Source organism: Acinonyx jubatus, chromosome C1 (genome assembly GCF_027475565.1).
Source record: "Acinonyx jubatus isolate Ajub_Pintada_27869175 chromosome C1, VMU_Ajub_asm_v1.0, whole genome shotgun sequence".
Taxonomy (NCBI): Eukaryota; Metazoa; Chordata; class Mammalia; order Carnivora; family Felidae; genus Acinonyx; species Acinonyx jubatus.
In genome coordinates, this window is record NC_069381.1 from 77758698 (window position 1) to 77780662 (window position 21965).

The 21965-nt window shown below is 37.9% G+C and overlaps 1 protein-coding gene across 5 annotated transcripts in view; it reads left to right on the forward strand.

The window, feature by feature from the left end:
- The first annotated feature begins 11316 nt into the window (after positions 1–11316).
- Positions 11317–21965, forward strand: part of MTF2 (metal response element binding transcription factor 2) — a 77196-nt gene continuing 66547 nt past the window's right edge. For 2 of the 5 annotated variants that reach the window (XM_015064436.3, XM_053214453.1), the window contains exon 1: positions 11319–11451. In XM_015064436.3, coding sequence (XP_014919922.1) covers positions 11447–11451 — 5 coding nt within the window. In that variant the 5' untranslated portion in view covers positions 11319–11446. Of the gene's footprint in view, positions 11452–21965 lie in introns of all 5 variants that reach the window. The other 3 variants (XM_027058580.2, XM_053214454.1, XM_053214455.1) reach the window with 2 other exon arrangements.

Below are 21965 nucleotides of genomic sequence, written 5' to 3' on the forward strand. Positions count from 1 at the left end.
CAACATTACAATATTATTCACTATATTCCTTATGCAGTACTTTTCATGTCTGTGACTTATTTATATTACAACTGGAAGTTTGTATCTCTTAATACCCTTCACCTATCTCACCTATACCCCCATCCTCTTTTCCTCTGGCAATAACCAGTTTGCTCTCTGAATTTATGAGTCTGTTTCTTTTGTTTGTTTTGTTTTTTTCTAGATTCCACATATAAGTGAAATCATATGGTATTTGCTTTTCTGTGTCTGACTTATTTCACTTGACATAATACCCTGCAGGACCACCCATGTTGTTGCAAATGGCAAGATCTCATTAGTTTTTATGGCTGAGTAATATTCCATTGCACGTGCACGTGTGTGTGTGTATACACCACATCTTCTGTATTCATTCATCTGCCAATAAACACCTAGGTTGCTTCCATATCTTGGATACTCTAAATAATGTTGCAGTAAATGTAAGGGTGCATGTATCTTTTTGAATTAGTGTTTTCATTTTCTTTTCTTTGGGTAAATATCCAATAATGGAATTATTAGATTATATGGTATGTCTATTACTAATTTTTTAAGAAAACTTCATATTGTTCTCCACAGTGACTGCACCAATTTACATTCCTACCAACAGTGCACAAGGGTTCTCTTTTTCCACAACTTTGTCAGCACTTGTGTTTCCCATCTTTTGATACTAGCCGTTCTGACCAGTGTGAGATATTATCTTGTGGTTTTGATTTGCATTTCCCTGGTGATTAGCAATGTTGAGCATCTTTTCATGTATCTGTTGGTCATCTGTATGTCTTCTTTGGAAAAATATCTATTCGGGTCCTCTGTCCATTTTTAAATTGGATTATTTGGGTTTTCTTGGCGTCCAGTTGTGTAAGTTCTTTATATTTTGTGGATATTAACCCCTTATCAAATATACCATTTGCAATTATCTTCTCCCATTAAGTAGGTTGTTTCTTCATTTGGTGGATGGTTTCCTTGCCTGTACAAAAGCTTTTTATTTTGATGTAGTCCCAATAGTTTGTTTTGCTTTTGTTTCCCTTACCTGAGGAGACATACCCATAAATATGTTGCTAAGACCAATGCCAAGAGATTACTGCCTATTTTCTTCTAGTTTTATACTTTCATGTTTCACATTTAGGTCTTTAATCCATTTTGAATTTTTTTGTGTGTATGGTGTAAGAAAGTGGTCCAGTTTCATCCTTTTGCATGGGGCTGCCCGTTTTGGCAGCACTGTTTATTGAAGAAACTGTCTTTTCTTCATTGTGTATTTTTTGCCTCCTTTGTCACTGATTTTTTTAAAATTATTTTTAAGTAGCTTTCATGCCCACCACAGAGCTTAATGCATGGCTCGAACTCATGACTCTGAGATCAAGACCTGAGCCAAGATCAAGAGTCAGACACTCAACTGACTGAGCCACCCTGGTGTCCCATCCTTTGTCATAGATTAATTGACTAAATATGCATAGATTTATTTCTGGGATCTCTATCCTGTTCTATTGATCTATGTGTCTATTTCTGTGCTGGCACCATACTGTTTTGATTACTATAGTTTTATAGTATATCTTGAAATCTGGGATTGTGGTACTCTAGTTTTGTTCTTTCTCGAGATTGTTTTGACTATTTGGGGTCTTTCATGGTTCCATACAAATTTTAGTATTATTTGTTCTAGTTTAGTGAAAATTGCTATTGGTACTTTGGTAGGGATTGCATTGAATCTGTATATTGCTTTGGGTAGTATGGATATTTTAACAATATTAATTCTTGCAATCCATGAGCATGGTATATCTTTCTATTTGTATTGTCTTCAATGTGTTCATCAGTGTTTTATAGTTTTTGGAGTATAGTTTTGTATAAACTCTGGTGAAGTTTATTCCTAGGTATTTTACTCTTTTTGGTGCAATAATAAATGAGTTTTTTTTTTATTTCTCTTTCTGTCACCTCACTATTGTTGTATAGAAATGGAACAGATTTTTGTGTATTAATTTTCTATCCTGCAACTTTACTGAATTCTTTTTTTAAGTTTATTTATTTATTTTGAAGGGGGGGGTAGGAGCAGAGAGAGAATGAGAGAGAGAATCCCAAGCAACTTCTGTGTTGTCAGCACATAGCCCAACACGGGGCTTGAACTCATGAACCATGAGGTCAAGAGTTGGATGCTTAACCAACTGAACCACTGAGGCACCCCTTTACTGGATTGTGATTATGGGTTAAAAAAATTTTTTTTTAATGTTTCTCTATTTTTGAGAGAGAGAGAAACAGAAGTTGAGCAGGGGAGGGGCAGAGAGAAAGGGAGACACAGAATCCAAAGCAGGCTCCAGGCTCTAAGCTGCCAGCAAAGAGCCCAACATGGGGCTTGAACTCACAAGCTGTGAGGTCATGACCTGAGCCAAAGTTGAACATTTAACCAACTGAGCCACACAGTCCCCTGAATATGGATTTTTGCAAACATTATCTCCCAATCCTTGTCTTTCTTTTCATTATCTAAGTCATGTTGTTCATAAAGCAAAAATCATTTTCATGAAGTTCAACTTACGGTGTTCTTAATTCATGGAACATGGTTCTGGTGTTGAACCTAATAATGAATTGCCATACCCAATTCTTATAGAATTATAGATTTTCTTCTATATTATCTTCTGGAAGTTTTATAATTTTGCATTTTACATATCTGTTTACACTCCACATTATTTGTCAAACAAATTAGTGAAGACTAATGGTAGTAGAAATGGGACAGATGAGTTTAGGTGGAAAGAAAATTACTGCTATAAATTTTGTAGGCATCAGCATAAAATTAACAGTTAAAGCCTATTGGGAACTCAATCAGAGAACTAAGTTGCCAATTAATACAGAATTGAGACAGCCAGTTAATCAGAAGGGCAAGATTCAATGTAGACCAAGGGCAAATGGGTCAGAAGAGAAACACAAGGATCTGGTTCACTGGTCAGAATTTCAGGAGAGGCAGTCCAGTACCCTGGAGAGCTCCCCAAGGAGCCCAGGTTTTCAATGCCTTGGAGCTTTCCAATGCCCCAAACTGACAGCATCTAAATTTTCTCATGGGTCACATGACCAAAATCCTATATTGCTGCACTGTATGAGTTTTAAATAACATTTCAAATATTAGAAGAGTAGGAAAAGTAGGAAATAGAGACAAGCACAAAGAAGAAAAAAAAAATCTTATCACTTAGAGCTAACCATTAACTCTACATTTCCATACACACACTCCTGTCTTCCTATCAGCAATCCTGCAAGCACTCCAGGTTAATACAAAAATTCTGAGAAATTAAATTGATTACCCAAGATTATATAATTTTATTTTGCTTCAGTTATAATTTTTATTTGTGCCAACCCCTCATTCCTGGTATAGGAGAGTCAGGGAAGAATACTAATGAAGCAGACTGGATTGGAGTACTAAGGCTTGATTAGGTGTTTAGTTTTCCATCTAATACCAGCCCACTCCTTTCTCTTGGGAAAATTAAATAATATTTGTAAAGTGCTTTTCACACATCTTGGCAAAGGGTAAACATTCAACAAATGTTATTATTATCAACATTATCATTACTGCTTCCGTTGTTATAATGGAAGTACAAACTTCATTGCATGTTAGTAGACTTAAAGTATTTTGGCAGCCCAGAATAACAACTCTTTCTTTGGGGAAGCACCTTTTCTCCCACTCCAGTTATGTGCTTCTTGTGGTGGCAGCTGACAAAAAAACCCTTCACTTCTTTGGCTGCAGGGATGGGCACTGATTCAGTTTCTGTTGAGTGTAATAATTCATCTTCTTGCCTGTAATATTTGGTCCAGTTTGGGTATGTGACCCAAGTCTAGCCCATCAGAATACTTCCCTGGGATTTTTTTCTTTTTTCTTTCTTTTCTTTTTTCTTTTCTTTCCTTTTCCTTCTTCCTTCCTTCCTTCCTTCCTTCCTTCCTTCCTTCCTTCCTGTCTTCCTCCTCCTTCTTCTTCTTCTTCTTCTTCTTCTTCTTCTTCTTCTTCTTCTTCTGGCTAGAACTGTAAAGGTGGGGAATAAGGATGGGGGAAGGCCTTAGAGGGAGAAAATTCCCTTTTCTTAACTGGTTACTACAGTAATATGTAGCCTTGCTTAATACCCTATTTCCTACTAAATGGAAAAAGCCATCTGCAGAAGAAGAAAGTGAAAATACCATTCAAAGAGGAGCAGAAACAAGAGAGGGAGAGATGGAGAGAGAGAAAAGGGGGAAAGGGAGAGACTGAGAGAGATTGAGATGAAAGATCCTTATATCTTTCTAGTTTCTGTTTCCAGAAAGATCTTGATATCTTTCTAGTTTCTGTTTCCAAGCAAGACCAAAGGGGTTCTGCCCTTCCAAAGCTTGTTCAAGTTGCAATTGTAACCCTTGCAATCAAAAAAGTCTTGCCCAATATACCACTTTTCATATGAGATTTCTCACAATAAGACTCAACCATCTTTCTATCCTTGATTATATCTTTCACATTAGGTTCCATTAAATTTGTTCTCATTCTTAGGATACATCACACCTTTCACATATTATAGATTTGCATTTTGTTTTAATTGCTTATTAATATCACTATCTCCAGACTCTAAGCCTTCCAGCCTGCTTTGTGAATAATGTATTATTGATGCTTGTATCTTGTCCTGAGGAGTATACAGCATAGTTCTCCCCATACAGAAGAACATCTTTAACATTGTTAAATATATATCCATTTTTAATTTATTTAATATAAGGGCTATCCTGTGGTCCAGATGTTTCTAGGACAGGGAAATAAAGAAGAATAATGCCCTCCAACCCTCAAAGAGCTTGAAGTTGAATCAGGGGAGTCAAACATGTAATACTTGCTGTAAGAGAAAAAATAAAGCACTTTTACACAACTGTTTTATTTAGTCCATTTGATGAAGACTTAAATTTTTTTTTTCAACGTTTATTTATTTTTGGGACAGAGAGAGTCAGAGCATGAACGGGGGAGGGGCAGAGAGAGAGGGAGACACAGAATCGGAAACAGGCTCCAGGCTCTGAGCCATCAGCCCAGAGCCTGACACGGGGCTTGAACTCACAGACCGCGAGATCGTGACCTGGCTGAAGTCGGACGCTTAACCGACTGCACCACCCAGGCGCCCCATTTGATGAAGACTTAATGTTGATATTCTAAGCTTCCCCACTGAGCTCACACACACACACACACACACAAAACTCAGACTGTGTGAGAGTTCAGTGAGCTTGCTCAAGATCACTCAGCTAATAAAGTGACAGGCTGGCTAGCGACTGAGGTCGTGTTCTTCCGGGATTCCTATTTCTGTTTCTCTTCCTCTTATCTCATGCTGTCTCTTTTACCTTGTCCACATCATTGAATGTTCAGTGGGCCAAATAACAGTGTAAACATAGATAAGAAGGTTAATCTTTCTTACCATTGGATATAATTCTGTCTCTCAATCTCCCTCCCTCACTCCCTTCCTCTCTCTCTCTCTCTCTCATCCCCCTCCTCCAAATTTTGGTAATTTAATCTTCCACAGCTTGTGTTATAAGCAAGGTATGTGCAAATGGGAATTGGAACCTAGCTCTTATGACTCTTGAGTGATTTATTTTGACTGCACATACACTTTTCAATCACTCGCCTTAAATTTTTGACTGCCAAGACAGCACAAATATCACTTAATGGCAGCACATGCAAATTCTTCTGGGGTTGGGATAGAGAAAAGATGATTTGCAAGTCTGAGGAAGGTGTATGTTCTACAGGATCCCAGTTCTGGGGAAGCTGTGCACACTGCAGGAGGCTGCAGAGAATGCACTTTAAAAAAAGAAGGAAAACTGCTTTATAACGAACGCATGGTCTCTTCAGCATTCACCTTTGATGACACTTAATGTACTGCTAGCTGGTGAAGAAAAAAATATTTAAAGGGCCCATGTCCATTTTCACAAAGCAAGTGATGACGAGTGAATTTGGAAGTGATAGGCAAAAAATTGATAATGGGCACATCATATGCTAAGGTGTATTATATGAGGGGTCTAAGTTTGCTATACAGTTGACCCTTGAACAACACAGGTTGAACTGCACAGATCCACTTATATGTAGATTTTTTTGATAACTACAATACAGTACTGTAAATATATTTTCTCTTATAATTTTCTTAATAACATTTTCTTTTCTCTAGCTTACTTTATTGTAACAATACAGTATATACTACACATAACGTATATGTTTTAATCAACTGTTTATGTTATTGGTAAGGGTTCCCATTAGCAGTGAGCTAATAGTAATTAAGTTTTCTGGTATGTGTGCTGCCGAAGCAAGAACAATAGTTAAGTATTTTGGGAATCAAAAGTTATACATGAATTTCCCACTGTGTGGGATGGGGGTGGCTTGGTATCTCTAAACCATGCATTGTTTAAGAGTCAACTGTAGGGGCGCCTGGGTGGCACAGTCAGTTAAGCGTCCGACTTCAGCCAGGTCACGATCTCACGGTCCGGGAGTTTGAGCCCCGCGTCAGGCTCTGGGCTGATGGCTCAGAGCCTGGAACCTGTTTCCGATTCTGTGTCTCCCTCTCTCTCTGCCCCTCCCCCATTCATGCTCTGTCTCTCTCTGTCCCAAAAATAAATAAACGTTGAAAAAAAAAATTAAAAAAAAAAGTCAACTGTATACACTTTTACAACAAATAACTGGATTTAAAAGCAGTGTTCTTGCTATATACAGACACTAAAGCTTTGTATAAAAAGGAGAGATTTTAATAAATCCTTTTGATTTGATTATTATGGAACATTCATTTTTCTTTTGCTGTTTCACTTCTATTTCCCTTTCCAGACTTATAAAAGCAAACTACAAGGACACAGAATGTTTTTCTTTGACCTCTCTGACTCATCTGATGATTTATGTTTCTACCTCTGCACAATAAACAATGTTAAAAATTCTAGCCCTTTTCGATGAGAGAATAATAGCTAATGATTGGGAGCTTGTAGGTTTATAAATATTGTATTTTATAACATTTCCTGTGACTTTTCATTATTAAATATTGAGAATTCCCTAAATTTGAATTTTCTGCTCAAATTTTCACATTTTTTATTTTTGGTTCTCATATGTTAGAGAGTTTAATGCTATTACTGACTTCTGTTCCATATTAACATATCTAGGTTGTTTCAGTCAGAATAGACTAAAATATCCTGGGTAGAAGACAATTCCAAATCACAGTGGCTTCACACAACAAAATTTCATTTCTCCAATTGAGTATGCATATGCAAAAATATGAATATAGGCCCATACCTCATAGTGTACCCCAAAATTAACTCAAATGAATCATATACTATGTAAGAGTTAACTTATAAAACTCCCTGAAAAAAGCCATAGTAGAAAATGTTTGTGATCTTGTGTCAGGCAAAGAGTTCTCAGATATAACATCTAAAGCATATGGCATTCAAAAAATTGCATTTAATAAAAATAAAAAATCTTTTGAATTTTAAAAGACACCATTAAGAAAATGAAAAGACAAGCCACAGAGTGGGAGCAAATAATTTCAAATAATGTATCTGGTAAAAGACTTGTATCCAGGATATATAAAGATTTATTGTAACTTGATAATAAGAAGACAAACAGCCCGGCTAAAAAATGGGTAAAATATATGAATGTATGCATCACCAAAGATATAAGAATTGCTAGCTAATAAGCACATGAAAAGATGCTCAACATCATTAACCATTAGGGAAATAAAAATTGAAAACAAAATGAGAAACCACTTCACTCCCACTGGAGCCAATAGTTCTTTGATTCTTTGTGTAAATAGAAACATGACTAAAAAAACAAGATGACATTCATTCAGCATTTAGGTAGTAGAGAAGGGACGGGGGGGGGGCGGGGAGAGGGCTCTGAGTTCTGTTAGCAAAAAGACGACAGAGTCTGTAAAAAATGATGAAGGAATTTCGTAAGAGGCAGGAGAATTATACATTTGACTGGGGAAAGGTTTTGCTAGGTTGAAGATAGTACAATTACAGTACTTAATCTTCATTGAAAAAAAAAAGATAGACCATATCAAGTATTAGTGAGGATGTGGAGAAGTTGAAACCTTCACACATTGTTCACATTTTGGAAAACAGTTCTGCAGTATCTTAAAAAGTTAAACACAAATGTGCTATACAATGCAGCAATTCTACTTGTAGGAATCTACCCACGAAAAATAAAAACAAGTATCTACACAAAGATGTACACACATTTTCATAGCAGCATTACTCATAATAGCTAAAAATTGCAAATAATCCAAATGTGCATCTGGTGACAGTTACATTCATACCATGATCATGGTACATTCATACAATGGAGTACTATTCAGCAATACAAAGGGAAGAACCACAGACACGTGGTACAACATGCATGAACTTCAAAAACATCGTGATGAGTATAACAAGCCATATCAAAAGACTATATTGTAGGAGTCCATTTATATAAAGTGGCCAGAAAAGACGGATGTATAGAGGCAGATAACATTGCCTGGGGTTCCCAGTGGGATTGATTACAAATGGGCATAATGAACATTTTGGGGGTAGTAGAAATGTTTTAAAACTGTATTGTGGTGATGGTTGCACATCTAGTTTCTGCTTATTGTAGTTATTTAGGAACCTGAAATGACAGTTGTTCTATTTCAACACATGGTTCCATCATCACCACAGCAGAGGGGAAGGGGATGTGCCTCTGCCTCTTAAAACTTTTGCCAGGAAGTGATACGGATCACTTCTCCCCTTTCATTGGTAAAAGTGAGTTACATGGCCATACCTAACTTCGAGGATGCAAAAGAGTGCAATTTTGCTGTGTCTGGAAGAAAGGAGAACCAGAACAATCCTAATGACTACTAGATCATGACTATTATGTAATGACTATTACATAAATAAATAACAGCAAAAGGTACGTTGCTGTGTACTTCTGAGGTACTTGACATTTCTTTTTAAAGTCCTAATCTGGGATACCTAGGTGGCTCAGTCAGTTAAGCATCTGACTCTTGATCTCAGCTCAGGTCATGATCTCACTGGTTGGTGAAATCAAGCCCTGGTTCAGCCTGCCTGGGATTTTCTCTCCGCCCCCCTCCCCATGTGGGCGCGCATGTGCTTGTTCTCCCACTCTCTGTCTCTGTTTCTCCTCTTTCTCTGTCTCTCACAATAGACAAACATTTAAAAAAATGTCCCTGGGGCACCTTGGTGGCTCGTCGGTTAAGCGTCCGACTTTGGCTCAGGCCATGATCTCACGGTCTGTGAGTTCGAGCCCCACGTCAGGCTGTGTGCTGACAGCTCAGAGCCTGGAGCCTGCTTTGGATTCTGTGTCTCCCCATCTCTCGGCCCCTCCCCTGCTCACGCTCTGTCTCTTTCTGTCTCTCAATAATAAATAAATGTTAAAAAAAAATAAAAATAAAAAAATGTTCCTACCTCCTTTAAAAAAAAAAAAAAGTCCTAATCCAAGACTTCTGGGGAAGATGGCAGAGGGGGATCCTAGGCTCACCTTGTCCTTACATGTAAACCTAGATAATACATCTATGTAAAGTCTTAATTTATTGCACGTTGGTTAGTTAACAGAAATTTCTAAGACCCCAGTTATAGGTGTTCTTTATATTTTACTGTGGCTCCCTTAGTGCCCTTGATTCTCTGAACCTGGTTTTGTTAAATTACATTAATGCACTTTTGTACCTGTGCATTTACATAGGAAAATGATATGCTTTTTTTTTTTAATAGTCATTATTGCCTCTGTCATGTATAAAGGATTAGAATACTTTTGGCTAAAGAGGCCAAAGTTAAACTAGTAAATGGGAATTTCATAGGAAGGCATAGCACATTTATAGATGGAAGAATTTTCTAATTATTAGCATTTATGTAATTGAAATGACTGCCTCTGAGCTATTGAATTACTTCTGAGGATGTTAAATCTGTGACTTGTTGACCCCTTGAGAGAGACATTGGGGAGAGCTTACACCAAAATGTTCTTCAGAATTGATGTTCTATGATTAGGCTTTGCTGCACCTAATAAATACACCTGTTGGCGTAATATCTTTATCCGTTTTTGGGACTGTGTCTACTTTTTTAAATTCAAAACTCTTCTCAACTAAAAGTGTTAAGGGCATGGAAGAGGAATTTATGAGAGACTACTTTATAATAGAATTCAAAGAAAGTGAAACTTGAAAGGTAGCTGATAGAGGCCATAGCAAGACAGACTTAAGTTCAATTAGTATTATTACTTAGGAGAAGCAAAGGTATGGAAGGTGTGGCTACTGAATGGTGTGGATAGACTAAATATTTATTAGCCAAATCCTGAGATTATGGGCTGAGGGAATCCCTTTTGAAATATGAGCAAAGTGAGTTTGGGCCCAAGAGGTACTTTTTCAGAGAGGAAAAAATATATATTAATTTGTCCTTGTATTTTACTCCTGTTATATAATGAGACAAAAATATAAAATGATTTTTAAATTATTTTGACAAAGTTACAAAGGTACCCAGGTGGCTACTAAAGGGGAGCTAGGTTGTATGTAAGCGTAACTCAGAGACAAGCATGCACACTTCCAGTTTGTCACTTGGGACTCCGGTCGGCAGCAGGATACTGGCAGGCTATGGATCTGCCCTAGTGTAAAAAAGTTCTGTATTCCTAAAATAAATCACTTTGTACAGGATATTCTCAGATTTCATCATAATTAGGAATGATTGCAAAGCAGATACACCGAAAAACCTTTCAAAGTCTAGGGAAAAAAAAGTTCGAAAATCTTCTACACAAGGAGCTCCCGATAAGGAATTTGGGACTGTACAAGCATCGCCAAGCAAAATTTAATCCTGACATCCAGGGTTTCCTCGCTGAAGGAAATTCGAACAGCAGGCTTCAAGTGAAGATAGAAGAAACGTGTCTTATCTAAGGTAATGAAAGGAAATTGGCAAGGCAAGATGTAGAGATCACTGTCGCATTTTTCAGGGAAAAAAAAAAACACCCACGCACGATGAAGACTGGACACGACACTCTTCTTTATAAGAGAGGCACACTTATGACAGACGACGACCAGGAGCGCAGCGATCACTATTGTGTTAGCGCCGGCGGCGGAAGGACTTAGCCCCACTGCTACGTTAAAGAGTCCTTCTTTGTTCAGCTTCGGCCAGGGACGCAGGGCGCGGTGTTCTTCCGCGCTCACCGCACAGTCCCCGCCCCCTCGCAGCCCTGGAGAGCTGCCATTCGGCACCAGAGTCGCTCCGCGCTCCCAGAATGCACCGGCAGTCCGCGGGAAACCAAAATGGCGAAGGGCTGTAGCGAAGTGGTCTGTGTTTGAGGCCGGTGTAAGAAGGCTCACTCTTCTCATCCCTCGTCCCCAGGACCTCGGTTTGTGCGTGTGCATGTGCGGGGTGCCCGGTGGGGCGGGTGCCCAGTAAGTACTTGGACTCGCAGGGGAAGCGCCCAAGGGGACGTGATTGGTTGTTTTTTCCTGTATGAAGCGGTTGGCACCACTGAAGTGACCGAATGAGGTGAGAGACCTTGGCCTGGGAACCAGGCTCTTCCGGAGGAGGTGGGGGCGGGGGGAAAAGGAAGAAAGGAAGCAAGTATAAAAGGGAAAGATGGAGGATCGAGGTGGGGGTGGGATCTCTAGTGTGTGTATGTGGGTCCCTTGCGTTTATGTATACGTTGAAAAGAATGGATAGAATGGAGTGTTCAGTTGGGTGTTGGAGAAAATAGGGAGCGAACAAGGCATTGGGGAAGTCGGTTGGAGGACCAAGATGAAACGTTGAGACGGGGAAGCTGTGTTTGGAGGGGAAGGAAGGAACCTGGGGGCGGGAGACGGTTGGAGGGGCAGGATGAACCTGGTGATGAGGGGGTGGGGAACCCAGGGGAGGAGCCGTTAGGAAATGCGGACTGAGGGAGACGCGGGGAGCTGAATGAAGGGGCTGCCTGGGACCTTAGGGGGCGCAAAGGGAAGTAGCAGCTTGGAACCAGAGGGTGGTGGAATTGTATGGAATTGGAGTAAGGGGCTAGAGTAAGAAGAGCAGGATGGAGTAACGAGGATAAGGAATTAAGTGGAGGCTGGAAGCAAACCCTGAAAACTTTAAAGGGGAGAAGTAGGAGGGAAAGTGTGAGATGGGGGAAAGACACCTTATATTTGGAGCACACAATAAATTCTAACTCCTATCCCTGCCCGGAGGTAGATATGTATTATTCATGTTTACAACTAAGGTAATACGGTTCAAGGGATTTTAACTAATTTGCCAAGATTTCTTAACATATTTTGGTAGTGCCAGAACTCTTAACTCTGAGTGTGTGTTTTACAATCTGGTGCCTTTGGTTGCTAGAATTTTTCTTTGGAAGCAACTAGAGGGAACAGATGGATTTATCGGGGTGATTTGACGAACAGAGAGAGGGTTCGTGAACAATGGGGAAGGGGATATGGTATGTTATTCTGTGCTTTGAAACATTTAACTTTGGTTAAAGATAGAACCACTTACAAATTCAGATATGCAGACCTAGGTAGGCCTGTGTATAATGTAAGAAAGCTCCATGTGAGGTCAGTACAGAACTAGAAATATGTAATTAGTGCTTGATTTAATTTGACTCCAGATGCTCCGGTAGTAGTAACTTTCTCCTTCATATTGATTCCATGTGACTCTTCTGTATACCTTGCCTACAGGCTGGTTTCAATTTCCAGGTTTTCATTCTGTCTTGAGAATTCCTTTTGGGAGGGGAGCAGTGGATTGCAAAGACTGAATTTAAAAGAATTTTATGAGGATAAAGTAAAATGTACTTGCATTCTTAAGTGACCTTTTCAAAAGCTTGAAAATGCTTTACACGGAGCCATTTTGACCAAGAGCTTTAGGTGCCCAGTAGTCTTGGCAAGGAAAGAGTTGATTTTGATTTTAAATTTTTTTAAAAAAAGTATTCTGTTCTTGATATTTAGAATGTTATTCACACTCCAACCATTTGCAGTGATAGCTTGAGAAGGAATACAAAGTGAAATTTTGTTTTTGTGTTTTTAGGTCCTAAATATAAAAACATTCCAATTCACATTTTAAGTTTGCTCACCACTTTTTTGTAAAGTACTAAAAATATTCTCAAATATTTGAATTAAGAGTGCACCTGTTTCCTGATACTGCATATTCATGTTAATGGGCATTAACGGAAATCTATACCTAATCAGGATGAAATGTGTACACATTTTTAGAACGAGAAGTACAGAAATCATCTAGTTAAACTTCTTTTCTGGATGAAACAAAATATATTTAATAATCCTTTTAATTATGATGTTTGCCTCAAAGCTCAGTTTGGAAGGGAATTTTATTCTGTGTATTTTGCTATGGATCATAAATTCTTTGATGTCATTGATTATACCTTTCATTAGATCCTTGACTGGAAGGGTAATTTGCTTTATTCGTATTTCAGCATAATCTTTATATCTGACTTTAGGAAACTGTCAGTATAGTAATAATCTATTTTAACAGATGGGGAAATTTGCCTCTGAGGAGTTGTCATGGCCAACATCTGTAGCTGGGTGGTTCTGAAAGTGAAATTTAACTGCTGTTTTAGTGTAAACTTCCATGAATGATATTCTTTGGTTGATATTTTTATGCTTTGTTTTCCTTGTTTTTCAGGATTTGGTTATTGCAGTAAAATGCAGTATAACAACCTTAAGTTGGAATGTGGAAGTTTCCCTGTGGATATTTTTTACGTATTAGTGTAGTGCTGTTCAATAGAACTTTCTCCACTGATGGCAGTGATCTATATCTGCTCTATCCACTATGGTAGCCAATAGCCACATGTAGATGTTGAACACTAGAAATATAACTGGTGTGACGGAATACTGAATTTATAATTTAATTCATTAAAACTAAGTTTTAAATGGCTGTATGTAGCTAGTGGCTGCTGTACTGGATAGCATAGTATTAGGAGTTACTACACCCATTTATTAGGAATTGTCTCATGTATTAACCATAAAAACCACAGGAACTCAAGAGTAAGGAACTGTTTTGAAACTTAGGATTGAAATTCTCTTTGTACATTTTTAAGATGAAGTACTTTTCATTTTTGTCTCACATGGAGTCTTTGGTCCTATCTGCAAAAGAATGAAGAAGGTAGCAACTTCTCGATTCTATTTCCTTTGTCAAACAAAGGAAATAAAAATACAGTGTACTTTATTTTTTAAAAACTTTTTATACATCAGTTAAAGCTTTTTATTAAGGAAAATTTAGAAACATACAAAGTGAACAGAATACTATAATAAACTTTTTTGTATCCATGCTTGTTTCATCTATACTTCTATGCACACTCCACTCCATAATTATTTTAAGAAGCTTTTTAAAGGTGAAATTTACATATATTAACTGTATACTTTCTAAGTAATAGCTTTATTGAGTTGTGCATATATTGTATTTATATGTATGTAATTCACATGTACCCTTTTAGGGTACAATTAACTGATTTTTCAGTATATTCATAGAGTTGTGCAGCCATCACCATTGTCTAATTTCAGAACATTTTCACCAGCCCTGAAAGGAAATGTGTAACCATAAGTAGTCACTTTCTATTATTCCCTCCTACTACCCCTGGCAACCACTAATCTATTTTCTGTGTTTATATTTTGCCTGTCCTGGACATTGCACATTAACAGAATCATATAATATGTGGCCTTTTATGTCTGGCTTCTTTCACTTAACACAGTGTTTTCGGCTACAGCCATGTTGCAGCATGTATTAGTACTTCATTCCTTTTTATGGCCAAAATATATTTCATTGTATGGATATATATTCATTTTGTTAATACATCCATCAGTTGATGGACATTTGGGTTGTTTCTACTTTTTGGCTGTAGTGCTGCTTACACAGTGCTGCTTTGAATGTTCATTTACAGGTTTTGTGTGGACATGTGTTTCCATTTGTCTTGGTTACAAATCCAGGGGTAGAATCGCTGGGTCACGTGACACTTCCATGTTTAACATTTTGAGAAATTGTCAAGCTGTTTTCCAAAGACCCTGCCTATACCCTTTTACAGTTTTACCAACAACTATGAGGGTTCCAGTTTCTCTACATCCTTACCAATACTTGTCTGTCTCTTTGCTTCTAACCATCCTGGTGTGTGTGCAGTGGTACCTCATTGTGGTTTTGGTATGCATTACCCTGATGACTAATGATGTTGAGCATCTTTTCCATGTAGTAATTGGCCTTTTGTACACCTTTGGAGAACTGTTGATTAAGGTCCTTTGCCCATTTAAAAAATTGGATTATTTATGTTTTCACTACTGAATTCTAAGTGTTCTTTTTGTGTTTTGGTGATAAGTCCCTTTTTGGGTGTGTGATTTGCAATTATTTTCTCCTTTTCTTTGAGTTATTCTTTCACTTGATGGTGTACTTTGAAGCACAAAAGTCTTTAGTTTTGATGAAATCTAATTTATCCCTTTTTCTTGTTTTGCTTGTGCTTTTGATGTCATATCTAAGAAAATACTGCCTAATGCCAGTACAGTTTTGACAAATGGATATACCTGTGTAACCTATACCCTTATCAGGGTACAGAATATTTCTTTTTTCCCAGAAATCTCACATGTAGTCTTTTTTAGCTATTTTCTGCCCCAACAATTTCTGATTTTTTTTCACTTTAGATTTATTTTGTCTAGAACTTCATATAAATGGAATCATTAAGTGTGCATGTCAGGGGGCGCCTCAGTGGCTCAGTTGGTTGAGTGTCTGACTCTTGATTTGAGCTCAGGTCCTTATCCCAGGGTTGTGGGATCGAGCCCTGTGATGGGCTCTGCACTGAGTGTGGCACCTGCTTATGATTTTCTCTCTCTCTCTCTCTCTCTCTCTCTCTCTCTCTCTCTCTCGTTCTTTCTCTCCCTCCCCTTTCCTGCCCCTCCCCCGCTCATGTTTGTTCTCTTAAAAAAAATTAAAAAGAAGTATGCATGTCAGTTAAAAATTTTTTAAAAATTTTGCTTCATAAAGCTAGAACTGGGGTCTTACCTTGAAAATTCCATTCTGCAAGGGATATTGTTACAGTAGTAGCCTAAAAATCTTGTGTTGTAACAATCCTGACCACCAGTACTTTGTGAGATAAAGTTTTTTTTCATGGCTTCCAAAGATATTTCTGGTATTTCGAATGGATAAAATTGAGTAAGGGCTTAATGATTATATACTTCCAAATAATGCCTAAGATCAGGAATTTAAAAATTAGGGGAACAGGGCAATGCGAGGGATCCTTGTGATGATGGAAATACTAGTGTCTTGACTGATTTGATGTTAATATTTTGGTTCTGATATTCTGAGATTTTTTTTGTAATGTTTATTTGTGAGAGAGAGAGAGAGAGAGACAGAGTGCGAGTGGGGGAGGAGGAGATAGAGAGTGAGACATAGAATCCGGAGCAGGCTTCAGGCTTTGAGCTGTCAGCACAGAGCCTGACGCGGGGCTCGAACTCACTGCGAGGTCATGATGTAAGCTGAAGTCGGACGCTTACCGACTGAGCCACCCAGGCGCCCCTGGTATTCTGAGATTTTTAAAGATGCTATTGTTTGGGCAAACTGGGTATAAGTTACACGGAATGTATTTTTTTCTCACAGCTGTGTGTCAATTTACAGTTATCTCAAACTAAAAAAGTTAAGTTAAAAATAAGGGGAAAAAATTGGAACAGGGCATGCATCGCAAGAATGGGTTGAATTTGTTTGGTTTCAGTCAGCCAGGTGATGAAAACAATCTAAATACGAGTTTGGTTTTTCTCCATCCTTGCTAGTAAAGTTTATATTTCAGAAAAACCTCTCAAGAACTTTTTTGGTTGTGCTGGGGGATTGGTGAAATGGGAAGACAGTAAGTAGTCTAGTGGAGAGAGTACTGAATATATACTCAGAAGATAAGGATATACTTTTTTTTTTTAAAGTAGGCTTCACACCCAGCACGGAGCCCAATATGGGGCTTCAACTCATGACCCTGAGATTAAGACCTGAGTTGAGATCAAGGTCGCTTAACTGAGTGAGCCACTCGGGCGCCCCAGGATATGCTTTTAATCTGGTAACTCTGCAGCAGCTTTAGTTTTTTTTTTTTTTTACCTATTAAATGGAGATGTTACTTGCCCGTATTGCTCACAGGATTGCTGCAGGGTTAAGAAGGAAAATAAAGAAGAAAATACTTAATAAACTCTAGGTATAATATAATTGTATAATATTTATTTGAAAATAATTTTGCAGGAGAGTTGTTTGTTACATAGAACAAGAGACCCGCCCACCTATGATGAATCTATGCACTGAAAACACCCTGGGATGTTTCATGAATTGCTGATCTGTCCTAATAGTTCTAATTGATGTTTGATAAGTACCAGAATTGACCTGTAGAGCTGAAAAACCCAAACCCAAACCAGCCAAACCAGTTTCTTAGAACTCATACCCTAGAGATTCCAAACTCCAGTTTCAGGGTGGGTTTTGTATATTTTTGTGTTAAAAAAATTTTTTTTCTTGATTTTGTTTTGTAGCCAGGGTTAAGAAATGCTAAATTTTGGGGCGCCTGAGTGGCGCAGTCGGTTAAGCGTCCGACTTCAGCCAGGTCACGATCTCGCGGTCCGGGAGTTCGAGCCCCGCGTCAGGCTCTGGGCTGATGGCTCAGAGCCTGGAGCCTGTTTCCGATTCTGTGTCTCCCTCTCTCTCTGCACCTCCCCTGTTCATGCTCTGTCTCTCTCTGTCCCAAAAATAAATAAACGTTGAAAAAAAATTTTTTTTAAATAAAAAAATGAAATGCTAAATTTTGTTCTAGGGTCAAGATTAGAAATTTACCAGTTCTTGCTAAGACATCAGTAAGAGCTGTACAAAGGGAAGACTAGTTAATAATAGGCATATTTTTCATACTTGAAATGAAAAAGAGAAATATTTTAGTACTGTTTTCATCACACTCTTAAGATATTTTAAATTGGTGGCTAATAAAGTAGTTAGTGGAACTTTGTAGTCTGGGGAACTTGTGGACTGTTACAGGTTGTATAAAATTGCATTTAGGCTGGAAAACAGTATGGAGGTTCCTCAAAAAACTAAAAAAGAACTACCCTACGACCCAGCAATTGCACTACTAAGGCATTTATCCAAGGGATACAGGTGTGCTGTCTCAAAGGGACACATGCACCTGCATGTTTATAGCAGCACTATCAACAATAGCCAAAGTATGGAAAGAGCCCAAATGTCCATCGATGGATGAATGGATAAAGATGTTGTATATGTATATATAATGGAGTATTACTTGGCAATCAAAAAGAATGAAATCTTGCCATTTGCGACTATGTGGATGGAACTGGAGGGTATTATGCCAAGTGAAATTAGTCAGAGAAAGACAAAAATCATATGACTTCACTCATGAGGACTTTAAGAGACAAAACAGATGAACGTAAGGGAAGGGAAACAAAAATAATATAAAAACAGGGAGGGGGACAAAACAGAAGAGACTCAAATATGGAGAACAAACAGGGTTACTGGAGGAGTTGTGGGAGGGGATGAGCTAAATGGGTAAGGGGCACTAAGGAATCTACTTCTGAAATCATTGTTGCACTCTATGCTAACTAATTTGGATGTTAATTAAAAAAAATAAAATAAAAAATTGCATTTAGGTGTTGTGAGAGAAAAATTCTCTGTTCAGGGAAGTGTTTAAAAAGAGGCTAGATGATCATTTTAGGGATGTTATAAAGAGGGATTTTTTTCATTATCTTGAAAGTAGATGACTTTTCAGGTGCTTTATAAAACTAAAATAAGGATTCTAGATTGTAATCAAAGTTAATGGGCAGTGTTTTTCCCTTAGGTTAATGATGAGAATTGTTTAGGGAGGATGGAATCCTTCTCACAGTTGAGTTTCTTCTGAGTTTCCCTTTTTCTATTTTTCTCTAAGTTTCACAATCTTTTCCACTTTTGACAGTTGTCTAAATCCATCTTTTAGATTTTTGTTTCTCAAAAACAGGCTGAAGAATATGAAGCTATTTGAAGTTTTAGTTTTAAGAGTTTTATTGCTGCTCGTTAGAGAGGAGCAAACAAAAGTGGCTATTTGCAAATATTAAAAAATGTTTAGGGGCTGCCTGAGTGGCTTAGTCAGTGAAGCATCTGACTTGGGTTCAGGTCATGTTGTGGTTCGTGAGTTAGAGTGGAGCCCCGTGTTGGGCTCTCTAGATCCTCTGTCTCCCTCTCTCTGCCCCTCCCCTGCTCTCTCAGGCTCGTCTCTCTTTCTCAAAAATAAATAAACTTAAAAAAATGTTTAGGTTTGTCTTACAGTATGTCCTGGTGCAGTGATTCTCAAACTTTCTGGACTCAGGACCCCTTTACATTCTTAACTATTGAGGATCCCAAGAACTTTTATGTGGGTTATCTCTCTCAATATTTACTGTATTAGAAATTGAAACTGAGAAAATATAAAAACAAGAATACACATGTTCACATACCTTTAGTCTTTAGAGTGAAATCATCAGATATTATTTAGTTTCTGGAAAATCCCACTCTAAACTTATGGGGAGAATGAGGGTGAAAAAGGCAAATAAAATTTCTTAATATTATTTTAAAACTAGCTTGACCTTGTAGACTTGGTAGATTCCCAGGGACCATACCTTTAGATTGCTACTGTAGTCTACTGTTTCTTTAGGGAGTTAGGATTGTTTCATGCATTACATGATGTTTAGCATTCCTGGCCTCTTAAGCAGATTTTTTGTCTCGTCATAGAAAAAATTTGTGTCTCTCAGACATGAACTGCTTCCAGTTCTATCTTCACATCTACCAACTTAATTATAAATGAATCTGTCTTCACATCAGATGACACTGACATCACTTTTGAGAAAAGTTTCAACTTACTAGGCTCCCATTCACAGCTTTATCAATAAGATGTATTTTTTTATATACATACACTCTGTAGAAAATTTAAATATTAAAATTTGAAAGGTAATCTATGTCACCCAGACAGCTACCAAAAATGCCTGTTTAATTGTCTTCTTTCTTTTTTTAAAATTTATTTTGAGAGAGAGAGAACATACACGCACACATACGTGCACACGCACACAAGCGGGGGAAGGGCAGAGAGAGAGAAGGAGAGCGAGAATCCCAAGCAGACTTTCTGCTGTCAATGTGAGGTTTGAACTCACAAACTGAACTGTGAGATCATGACTTGAACCAAAATCAAGAGTTCAGTACTTAACCACCTGAACCACCAGGCACCTCTCATTATCTTATTTCTAATGGTAGTTTTAATTTATGTTAAACACTTGAAAATTTCCTTTAATAATGCATGTATTTGACTAAAAATACCGAAGAATACAGAAGGGGAATGGCTTAAAAGGAACAGCTAGACTTCAGGCCTCCTGAGTCCTGCTTTGAGAAAGAGTCATTACTTTAATTTTTTAAAAAATTTTATGTGTTTATTTTGAGAGAGAGGGACAGAGTGTGAGTGGTGGAGAGGCAGAGAGTGAGGAAGAGAGAAAATCCCAAGCAGGCTCCATGCTATCAGTGTGGAGCCCGACTTGGGGCTCAATCCCACAAATGGCAAGATCCAAGCTCTGAGCTGAAATCAAGAGTAGGTGCCTAACCGACTGAGCACCCAGGCACCTGTACTTTAATTTTTAAGTGTTATGTTCCTTTGTTCTGGTCATTACCTCTATAATATTAAATCATACCTTTACACCACTGTTATTCATTTTAGACATCTTGCCGTGTAAAGGCTTTCTTGCTGTGATAAAGATTCTGTTAAATATGCCCTATATCTCTTTTCCCCTTTCCAATTTTTGGCTTTTCTATTGGTTACTTTTATAACTTTAAACTTAGGGTTTTTTTCTTATTCCATCAACTCTAGATTTTATTTCTCCCCTTTATAAGGTATTAAAGTCCCTGCCTTTGCCTTCATTTCTCTTCCTCCTTCCATCTCTCAATTTTTGTCATCTGTACTTTGCTTGTATATTTTAAAATTTGATAACTTTTAATGTTCTGTTCTTTTTTTTTTTTTTTAACATTTTAACATTTAACATTTAACATTTGAGAGACAGTGGTGGAAGGGCAGAGAGGGAGACAGAATCTGAAGCAGGCTCCCTGTTGCCAGCACAGAGCCCGATGCAAGGCTCAAACTAAAAAACTGAGATCATGACCTGAGCCAAAATCAAGAGTTGGATGCTTTACTGAGCCACCCAGGTGCCCCTTAAAATTCTTAACTGTAATTTTCCATGCTTTGTTTATAGGTTGTTTCTAAAGGTTGAAAATTAATAAATAGCTTTTTTATTATTTTGACCAAGTTAATATTATTCTCCAAGTAGTATATTACAGAGCCAGATAGTACCATGATTGCAGTTGCTTTCTTGTAATACTTTATCTCTGCTTTTGTCTCGTCTATACATTTTTCTACTGTCTTATACGGTCTAGTTTTGTTAAATCCTTCTTTTCCCTCAAACATCTCTCTCTGGGAGTCTTCTTTCTCCTTTTAATCCAGATTGGTTGCTCTCTAGGTCTTTTCCATAGCTGTCATCTAGGACTTCCCTATGTTAATCTCTTGTGTTGGATACACTATTTCCTGCATCCCATGTTTTTTACTTTCTTAGAGGGTACTTCGTCATTTTGCTAGAGCCAAACCCTCAAGTTTTGGCTTGACATCTTAAAACTTATTTTAAATGCTTTCCTTTTTAAAAATTTAATTTGGTTGGTATAGGATTCTAGTTTGCATGAAGTGTTTCACAATTTTGAGGCATTACTCCATTGTTTTCTAGAATCCAGTGTTGCTTTTAAGAAGTCATAGAATTATAAGTCTGGTGTTATTTTTTAAATGTTTGTTATTTTTGAGGGGGGTGCAGAGAGAGGGAGACAGAGGATCTAAAGCAGGTTCTGTGCTGTCAACGCAAAGCCCAATGTGGTGCTTGAACTCTTGAACTGTGAGATCATGATCCTAGCTGAAGTCAGATGCTTAACCGGCTGAGCCACCCAGGTGCTCCATAAGTCTGATTTTTTGTAGGTAACTTGAATTTTCTCTTTGGAAGCTTGTGCTCTTCTGTTTTTAGTGTTATGCAATTTCCTGTGAATTTAAGGTT